The 10926-nt window shown below is 44.6% G+C and overlaps 1 protein-coding gene across 1 annotated transcript in view; it reads left to right on the top strand.

The window, feature by feature from the left end:
* Positions 1 to 1004: 1004 nt before the first annotated feature.
* dbn1 (drebrin 1) overlaps positions 1005 to 10926 on the top strand; it is a 127846-nt gene continuing 117924 nt past the window's right edge. The window contains exon 1 of the mRNA XM_079248319.1: positions 1005 to 1131. Within this exon, the coding sequence (XP_079104445.1) occupies positions 1049 to 1131 (83 nt within the window). The 5' untranslated portion in view covers positions 1005 to 1048. The remainder of the gene's footprint in view (positions 1132 to 10926) is intronic.

The raw sequence follows: 10926 nt of genomic DNA, 5'->3' as shown, positions 1-10926 counted from the left end.
TGGCAGACTGGGGTGGTGGTCCCCCTTTTTAAGAAGGGGGACCGGAGGGTGTGTTCCAATTACAGGGGAATCACACTCCTCAGCCTCCCTGGTAAGGTCTATTCAGGGGTCCTGGAGAGGAGGGTCCGCCGGATAGTCGAATCCCGGATTGAGGAGGAGCAGTGTGGTTTTCGTCCTGGTCGCGGAACAGTGGACCAGCTCTATACCCTCTTTGGGGTCCTGGAGGGGGCATGGGAGTTTGCCCAACCAGTCTACATGTGCTTTGTGGACCTGGAGAAGGCGTTCGACCGTGTCCCCCGGGGGCTTTTGTGGGGGGTACTCCGGGAGTATGGGGTACCGGACCACCTTGTACGAGCTGTCCGGTCCCTGTAAGGTGTCACAGCTTGTCAGAGGGGTCTAGAGTATTTTTCGTGTTACTGAATATTATTTTTATTATTATTATTATTATTATTATTATTATTGATAATGATAATAATAATAATTATTATTATGATTAATAATAATAATAATAATAATAATAATAATTTTCATTATTATTACTACTACTACTTATAATAATAATAACAATGATGATGTTGATGATAATAATAATAATAATAATAATAATAATAATAATAATAATAATAATAATAATAATAATAAAATTGTTAATATTGTCACCTGCGACACTCCATAGATTAATGACGCTGTGATGGATATTTCCACAGTTCCTCCAAACACGTGCAGTCCTGCTGACCAGCTGACACCTCGTGACGTCCTCTCTGCGGTTTTTGACAGAAATCGACCACAAATGAAGAAGAGTTTCCTTTCGGTTTGTTTTTAGCAGCAGAATTTATTTCTTTTGGAGCCGCGAGGTGGTGAGGCGGCGCTAGGACCCGTCGGACGCTTTCCTCTCCTCTTTGTCTCTCCCAGTCGGACCCTCCTCCTCCTGCTCCTCCTCCTCCTCCTCCTCCTCCTCCTCCTCCTGCTGCTGCTGCTGACCGTCCTCTGTGTGGTCTCATTCCGCGTCTCTCTCCATCCGCAGCGGTCTGGATGCTCGCAGAGAAACATGGCCGTGAATCTCGCGCACAACAGACTGGGCCTGCTGACCGCCTACCAGGAGGTCATTGATGAGACTTCGGACACCGACTGGTGAGTCCAGCTCCTCCTCAGCCTCCTCCTTTCTCTGCTCCTCTTCTGGCTTGTGTTTGTCTGCTGGTGCGCGCTGAGGATGCGCACGGAGCCCCGGGACGCGCGGTGCATCCTCATCCTCAGGTGTAAAGTAGAGGATGAGGAGACTGGATCTCCTCCCCACTCCCCCAGTCAGCGCGAGCACCACGAGCTGAATCCGGGAAGTGAGCCGGCGTGGCGCGAGCCGCACTGCAGAGTGCACGAGACGCGCTTTGTTTCTGGTCCTGCCTCCATCTGCGGGACCAGTTCAGACAGCTGGAAGCGATTTCAGGCTTTCTGCACGCGACATGTGCGCGACTGCGCGCTCGTGCGTGCGTGGGTGCGTGCGTGCGTGTGTGTGTGTGTGGCCTGGTCCAGAAATAATGATGAGCTCCAGCATCCCCTATCAAAGCTGGAGGAAAGAGGGGCGAGGCCAGTGGGTGGGAGGGGGTGAGAGGGGTGTGGGCCTCCATCATCATCATCATCACCACCATCATCATCTTCATCATGAGTCTTTGCGGGCCGTTCTGACGGTGGGAAAGTGACCAAACACGTTGAGGAAATTCTGTACTTTTGAGGCAAACTTGGATGAAGTGAGTTAAAGTTACCAAACATCTCCATCACGCGTGTGAGGAAGACTCTTCCTGCCTTGTGTCTGAAACAACTAAACAAACGCAGCAGATCGCCACGGCTACGAGGCTGCGGGAAGGTCTTGGAAATGTGTCGGATTACGGCAGACGTGTCTGAATCAACAGTTCTGTTCGACATGCGTAAAGCTTGTTCCATCCTCCACCAGAAGACAGAACTTTTTTTTCTTTTTTCTTTCTTTCTCGAGGCTCCGAGAAGAAAATGACGTCATTTTGTTTTCGCGGGCGTGTTTGAAGACAGTTCTCAACACATCGGGCTGCAGAACTTTTTTCTTGCGTGATCCAAGAAGTATTGTGTGATTGGTCGGACATGTGAGGTGGGCGTGGTTAACACGGAGAAAGCAGGAAGCGGAGTTGCTGCTTCCGCGTTTTTACTGCTGCAGGTAAAACGTTTTGATAAAACAGCTGATGGAGGTGGTGAGAAAGTACCAACATTTTTACATGTGCCAATAAAACACTCGGACCCAGCCGCGTGCACGACCCGCCCCGCCGCGTGCACGACCCGCCCCGCCGCGTGCACGATCCGCCCAGCCGTGGACGAAGTTTCTGGTTAAATCAGAAACTAGAAACTCGGAGAGCGGAAACCTCCGCCAAGCACAAAGTTAAAGAATCCTTTTAAAACATTCCTGGATCCAAACGGTGATCCGGATCACCACCAGAATTTAATCACTTCTTCATTTTCACATTTCCAACTACTCTTGAAGTTTTTATAAAAATCCGTCTGTAACTTTTTGAGTTATCTTGAGCACAAAGACGGCGGGAAAAACATAACCTGGTGGAGGAAACAACCGGGTTCATAAAGCAGACATCGCCCCCCGCAGTGACCTCTCCCCGCTGCAGACCTGCTTCTCCATGATGGAACAAGCTTAAGTTTCACCTGGAAAGCAGCAGAGAACGTTCTCGTTGTCTCGTCCTGAAGGACACGCATCACGCTCAGTAAAAACAACAACACGCGAAGGTTCGCATGTGAATTCCAGGAATGTTCTGAATCTCATTTGGTCATCCTGTTTATCGCTGACGCGGCTGGAAGCGTGTTCGCAGGCCAGATCAGGGTTGTTTCAGGTGAAACGACGACGTCCTTCCTTCTGCTTCTTCTGTTTGTTGGGCAGAAACCGAGAAGAGGAAATGCGTGTTTTTGTTGAGGGAGTTTCTGCAGGAAAGGCAGGTTAAACTGTAACCGTCCTCCATCCGTTGGGTCAGCGGCGCCTCTGGAGCTCAGGTTTCTGCTCCTGTTTGGAGCCAAACTCCATGTTTACACAAACAGCAGCGTGAAGATCAGGAGGCTCCAGTTCTTCTTTCAGTTCCATTTCTCTTGCTTGGTTCCACTTTCAAGATGTTTTCCTGCATCAATAACGTCAGACGGCTTTCTGTTGCTGTTTGGGAGAGACTGGATGTCAGATCTATTTCCAGTTAACATTTTAACTGCAGAAGTCGCCGCTTCCGACGGTCGCTTCCGACGGTCGCTTCCGACGGCCGCTTCCGACGGTCGCTTCCGACGGTCGCTGGAGGTCGTCCGAGTGGGTTAGCAGAGTGAGAGTCCATGAGAGCAGCGGGTGGGAATAGTTCGTCTTGATCCAGAATGGTCTGTTTTTCATTACTGCCGCCACAAGGTGGCGTCTCGTTACCAAACTGTTTGTGTTTTCTCAAACTGGTCTGATGTTACTTAGGTTTGGGCCAGTTTGAATGGACCCTGGTCCACTTCCACGGGTCGCTCGGCCCGTATGGAACTCTGGTCCACGTGAAAACCTGGCGTCTTGGTCTTGGTTCATGTGCAGTGTGAAAGCAAACGGAACCTTCAGATGAACCAACATGGCGGATGCCTCGCTGTCTCATACTGGACACATTCTGGTGAAGCTGGATCAAAGTAAAAACAGAAACCAGATTGAAGACATTTATTGTCGCTCCGTTGTTTCACCTGCAGCATATGAGCTGTTTTCAGTCGTAGCCAATCATTGAGCTGGATTTTCTTCTTCTTTCTTCCTTGTCAGCAGTCGTTGTAGAGACCAATTCTCCCAGTTTAGCTTCATTTATCTCTTGTTTCACTGCTTTTATGTTGTCAGTTTGTGTCTTGTGATGTTATTTATTTACTCTTTAGATATTTTATGTATTTTACGGATCATTAAGTCTGTTTTTTCAGCTCTTTGCTTCGTGTTTGCTGCTGTTTTTTTAAGTGTTTTATAAATAAAGTTGGCTTGACTTGGTGACCCAGCAGCAGATGGAACCGCATGATGTTGTCCAGGTGTTTTGGTTCACTTCACTTGGTGTGAACGCAAACTGCACCAAGGGAAGGTGAGACCAACGCGGACTATCCTGAGTTAAACCACTATGGAGACGACGTCATGGAGATGGAAGCCATTTTTATTTTTTGAAGTTTTCCATGAAGACGGAATTGTTTCCAGTAACGTGTGCGTCCACACGCAGACCCCCCCAAAACACAGTTTTCATCTGGAAGCGGCTGTAACGCTGCCACACCTGACAGAAAAAAACACACGTGTAGAACGTACACTACAAACACGTGTCGATACATGTGGACCACATCGGCAAAACTGTGGTTTTGAAAGGATTTCAGGAGATTCACATGTGAAAAAAAATGCAAATTACATGTGAATCAGTTGATTCAAACACATGAATCACATGTGAAGCGCTTGCAGTTTACATGTAGTTTGTTGTTGTTCACATGTAGGTCACATGTTTGTGCACATGGCTCACATGTGCATGTACATGTGGAACACACATGGTTTTCATTTGAGGGCAGAAATACCCCAAAACCAGAGAAGAAGAAACGGAGCATGCTCAGAAACGGCCATGAAGTGGAAGATGGCGAGGAATCGAGCTAAATGCTACGAGCAGATTTAGTAGCTTCTGATGCGTGAACGCAGGACTTTAACGTTTCAGTGCTGGGCATGGCAGGTTTCCACATGGAGAGGCGGAGCTATGACGTTATCGGTTCAGGGACGACGTAAACGGATAAGAAACGATGCTTTAATGGGAAAGTAGCGATCCTTTACGCCAATGCTAGCAGCGTGGGGTTAGCTAACCCTGAAGATGCTACATTGGAAGAACTGTTACGTCTCTGGATTCTTCAGAGTCTTGTTGAAAATGTGTAAATATGTAGCAGAAACTGAACTAATGTCCCAGTTAAATGCCGTAACTTCAGCATTTCACTGGGTGTCAGGAAGATAGCGCGTCTGTTTTACATTTTAACCGTCAGACCGAAGCAGCAGACACACCAGATCTGAGCTGAAAGCCCGTTAGGAGAGAATAATTCAGGCTTTTAATCCGAAGATTTGTCTTCTACTCTCAGGCTTCTTTCAGAAAGGCATCAGAAGATTAAAGAATAATGAATAATGTTAGTTTTAATGATCAAGAAAGAGCGATCAGAGGTGATTTCTGCTGGTGTTAAACCTCTTACAGGTAGATGCAGAAGTGATTTCACCAAAAGTCAAGCCAAAGTGCAGATGCAGAGCGCAATGATGAAACTGTTACCTCAAGGTAAAATCTTGTTTAAAGAGCAAGCAAACGCAGCTGAGGACGTGGTGACGAGGTTTTATAGACATCTGATTCACCCAGATCGGATCACCAAGCAAAGCCGAAGCTCTGGGACTCTTTTCCGCTGCCATTCCGGGATGTTTGTGGCTTCGATGCCTGAGAAAGTCCTCGTCGGGAAGGCGGAACATCATCAATAACTGCTGGCTCTGCTGTTGGTGCCAACTGGGAGACGACGGGAAGCCGACGGGAAGCCAACGAGGGCTTCACCAGACTATGAAGGTGTAGATGAGGTCTGTCGGTTGCTCCGTCCCTTGACGATCATGACGTTCCAGACTTTTCCTGCAGCTCAGATGTTTGCTTGTGCAGCTCTTAGACGATGCTCGGGGCCTCAGGCCTGCCCCCGTTTTTCACACTTGACGGGATCCAAACAAAGGCAGAGACTTCCAAACACTGCTGACCCCAAACAACATCCCAACACCCCCTGCTCCCTCCTCCACCCTCCTCCACCCTCTGCCCTACTGTCTTCCTTTCTAAAGCTAAATACAGTCGGTGCAGCTGCAGTCTGGTCCCAGTTTGGAGCCTTAAAACTCCTGTTTGCAGGATGTAACAGGTTTCCATTTGGGAGGGACAGAAAACCAGTAAATAACTCGGAATCACACATAAAATACAGAAAAACTGAATAAACTCAGAAGTCTGAAGTTTCTTTCTGCAAACTTTGAAAGATAAAAGCAAAACGTACCAGATGACCTGATGCCTCTCAGCTGCGTTTCGGTTCAGTTTTCACTCAATAAAAGTTCAAAGTAAAGCTGCCATTTTCAGGCGTTTAATGTTTAATTCTGGTAAAACCTCGTCCTGTGAGACTTCGCTGTGAGGAGGATGGAGGGACGAAACTTTCGCGTTTTGGAGCAGATGTTTCGGTTGCCGCTGTCCTCATCAGAAGGCCAAACAGCAGGTGATGGTTCTCCTGCATGTGGACGAAGACGAATCGGGGATTTCTGCGAGGCGATCGTCACCGACGATTTATGGATTCAGAAAATCTCCTCATTTCCATGCAGGCGTTTCAAACGCAGCGATCTGAAGCGAAGAACATCTTTGCTATGTTCCCCAAATGAAGCGACTTTCTGAGCAAACGGAGTCGGATTCAGATCAGAAAGGCTGATGTGGACACGTCCTGAGATGATGATGATGATGATGAAGATGATGATGAGGTCAATGTTTGGTTTAGAACGAACCAATCAGGAAAATGGTAGCTGGTTGAAACTGGATTAAAAGTGAATGTGCTGCAGAAATGACTTTATTTGTCAGTAATTTGATGTTTTTTAAACTCCTCCCTCTTCCTCTTCATCTTCATCTTCCTCACCTCCCGCTCAGATCTGGACATATGCAGCCGGATCCGTTTAGATACGTTTGTTTTTCAAACACAAAGTTTTATTTGGGGATTCGTGACACCTTGGTCGACGTTTGTCCCCCGCAAGCCGCCGTACATCTGTCCACCGACCGCGAACAGGTCGGAGGAATCCAGATGACGGACGAGTCGATGGAGTCCTCGTGCCATGGCAACGGGGGGCGACATCGCCGGTTGTCTGATGTAAACCTTTCTGCAGGCGGTTTGCAACGCAGCGCGCTCCTGCTGCCATGTGACCCTTCGACCCCTCCAGATGTGGGAGGAAGATGTCGGTCAGAAGAGTCGAGCTGCCGACGGATGAGTCAGAAAAAGACCCTGCAGGTCTGCCTTGTTGTTCGGCCATTTTTTAACTGCTGACACTTCTGCTCGACTCGCAGCTGAAAACTAAGTTCTGTTTGTTTACGCCTGAGGAGGCGTTCAGTCCACGATCAGGTCTGGATTCAAGGTCGGTGGCAGACGGAGGGGACGAGGGAGGTCAGAGGAAAACCGCTGCTGGTGCAAACAGCCGGCGGGGGGGGCGTCGTTGGCGACTGAAACCAGCAGATTTACACCCAACAGACTTGAGCTGTCAGTGTCTCTGTAAAGACGTAAACAGCAGGATGTCATGCCGACACTTTACTAGACGCTGAAACCAGTAAAACCAGTGAAGCTGATTACAACTAGCAGCTTTTCAGGGTTTAGATCAGGGGTGTCCAACGCCGGTTGTCAAGGCCCGCTGTCCTGCAGGTTTTCCATGCATCCCTGCTCCAACACACCTGACTTCCATTAAACGGGTCCAAGGAAGTTCTGCACAATGACTGATTAGTCTTAGTGAGGTGTGTTGGAGCAGGGATACATGGAAAACCTGCAGGATTGTGACCCACGAGGACCGGAGGTGAACTTCAGAGCGGATCGTCTCCTCTGTCGCTCAGAAACGTCAGCCGAGGCTCGTCCAGCTGCCGAGTGCCGCTGTCCCATCCGTCAGAGTCGAAGCATTAATACGACGTGACGTAAAATCTGGTTTAAACACGGTTAACAGGATCCGTTTGTAAATGATCCTCTGAGTCCGCAGCAGCGTTAGTTATTAACCACAACCTGAAGCAGCAGCAGGAATCACACATCCACAGTGTCGGCCTCCCAACCGACCGCCTCCTACGCCGCAGGACCAACAGCGACGAGCTGAAAAAGTCTTTAATAACAAAACTCCCGAAAGTTTGCTTTCTAGATGTTCGCCACTTCTCAGGATTATCCATTAATCCTGACTTCATATTGACTCTGTTTGCTTTACTTTAGTTGCCATGGTAACCACCAGCTACCAGGAGTTTGTTCATGATGGATTAAAGTAAACACCTTCATCACCGATATGAAGCCCGTCCTGCAGGTTCCAGACGTAAACCTGCTTCATATCAGCCGATCATTTAGGTGTTGCGGAGAAGCTTTCAGGTGTGTTGCAGCAGGGAAACACCAGAAATGTTTCACATGTGGCATAATGTACCTTAACACATGTGAAACCTATTTTACACATGTAGATTATCATGTGAAGCTTGCTTAGTAACATGTGAAACCATGTAGATTATCATGTGAAGCTTGCTTAGTAACGTGTGAAACCATGTAGATTATCATGTGAAGCTTGTTTAGTAACATGTGAAACCATGTAGATTCTCATGTGAAGCTTGTTTAGTAACATGTGAAACCATGTAGATTATCATGTGAAGCTTGTTTAGTAACATGTGAAACCATGTAGATTATCATGTGAAGCTTGTTTAGTAACATGTGAAACTATGTAGATTCTCATGTGAAGCTTGTTTAGTAACATGTGAAACCATGTAGATTATCATGTGAAACTCGTTTAGTAACATGTGAAATGATGTAGATAATCACGTGAAACTCGTTTAGTAACATGTGAAACCATGTAGATTATCATGTGAAACTTGTTTAGTAACATGTGAAACCATGTAGATTATCATGTGAAGCTTGCTTAGTAACATGTGAAAATATGTAGATTATCATGTGAAACTCGTTTAGTGACATGTGAAACCATGTAGATTATCATGTGAAACTCGTTTAGTAACATGTGAAACCATGTAGATTATCATGTGAAACTCGTTTAGTAACATGTGAAACCATGTAGATTATCATGTGAAACTCGTTTAGTAACATGTGAAACCATGTAGATTATCATGTGAAGCTTGTTTAGTAACATGTGAAACCATGTAGATTATCATGTGAAACTCGTTTAGTAACATGTGAAACCATGTAGATTATCATGTGAAACTCGTTTAGTAACATGTGACACCATGTAGATTATCATGTGAAACTCGTTTAGTGACATGTGAAACCATGTAGATTCTCATGTGAAGCTTGTTTAGTAACATGTGAAACCATGTAGATTATCATGTGAAACTCGTTTAGTAACATGCGAAACCATGTAGATTCTCATGTGAAACTCGTTTAGTAACATGTGAAACCATGTAGATTATCATGTGAAACTCGTTTAGTGACATGTGAAACCATGTAGATTATCATGTGAAACTCATTTAGTAACATGTGAAACCATGTAGATTATCATGTGAAACTCGTTTAGTAACATGTGAAACCATGTAGATTAACATGTGAAACCATGTAGATTATCATGTGAAGCTCGTTTAGTACCATGTGAAACCATGTAGATTATCATGTGAAACTCGTTTAGTAACATGTGAAACCATGTAGATTCTCATGTGAAGCTTGTTTAGTAACATGTGAAACAATGGAAATTTACATATGAAGCTTGTTTAGTAACATGTGAAACCATGTAGATTATCATGTGAAACTCGTTTAGTAACATGTGAAACCATATAGATTCTCATGTGAAACTCGTTTAGTAACATGTAAAATCATGTAGATTCTCATGTGAAGCTTGTTTAGTAACATGTGAAACTATGTAGATTCTCATGTGAAGCTTGTTTAGTAACATGTGAAACCATGTAGATTATCATGTGAAGCTTGTTTAGTAACATGTGAAACCATGTAGATTATCATGTGAAGCTTGTTTAGTAACATGTGAAACCATGTAGATTATCATGTGAAACTCGTTTAGTAACATGTGAAACCATGTAGATTCTCATGTGACGCTTGTTTAGTAACATGTGAAACCATGTAGATTATCATGTGAAACTAGTTTAGTAACATGTGAAACCATGTAGATTATCATGTGAAACTCGTTTAGTAACATGTGAAATCATGTAGATTATCACGTGAAACTCGTTTAGTAACATGTGAAACCATGTAGATTAACATGTGAAACCATGTAGATTATCATGTGAAACTAGTTTAGTAACATGTGAAACCATGTAGATTCTCATGTGAAACTCGTTTAGTAACATGTGAAATCATGTAGATTATCACGTGAAACTCGTTTAGTAACATGTGAAACCATGTAGAATAACATGTGAAACCATGTAGATTATCATGTGAAGCTTGTTTAGTAACATGTGAAACCATGTAGATTATCATGTGAAACTCGTTTAGTAACATGTGAAACCATGTAGATTCTCATGTGAAACTCGTTTAGTAACGTGAAATCATGTAGATTATCACGTGAAACTCGTTTAGTAACATGTGAAACCATGTAGATTAACATGTGAAACCATGTAGATTATCATGTGAAGCTTGTTTAGTAACATGTGAAACCATGTAGATTATCACGTGAAACTCGTTTAGTAACATGTGAAACCATGTAGATTATCATGTGAAACTCGTTTAGTAACATGTGAAACCATGTAGATTCTCATGTGAAACTCGTTTAGTAACATGTGAAATCATGTAGATTATCACGTGAAACTCGTTTAGTAACATGTGAAACCATGTAGATTATCATGTGAAACTCGTTTAGTAACATGTGAAACCATGTAGATTATCATGTGAAGCTTGTTTAGTAACATGTGAAACCATGTAGATTATCATGTGAAGCTTGTTTGGTAACATGTGAAACCATGTAGATTATCATGTGAAGCTTGCTTAGTAACATGTGAAACCATGTAGATTATCATGTGAAACACGTTTAGTGACATGTGAAACCATGTAGATTATCATGTGAAGCTTGTTGACTAACATGTGAAACCATGGAAATTCACATGTGAAGCTTGTGTGATTTTGGACGTTCGTGTTTTACGCGTTAATGAAATTGGACCGTACAGAACCACCAGGGTTTCACATGTGAGTATGGTGAAATTATACCAAAACTATACTACCAGTCAGAAGTTTAGACACACTTTG

The sequence above is a fragment of the Telmatherina bonti genome, assembly GCF_933228915.1.
Source record: "Telmatherina bonti genome assembly, chromosome: 10".
Lineage (NCBI taxonomy): Eukaryota > Metazoa > Chordata > Actinopteri > Atheriniformes > Telmatherinidae > Telmatherina > Telmatherina bonti.
The sequence above is the reverse complement of the archived record's forward strand: the minus strand, read 5'-3'. Positions and strand labels throughout refer to the sequence as shown.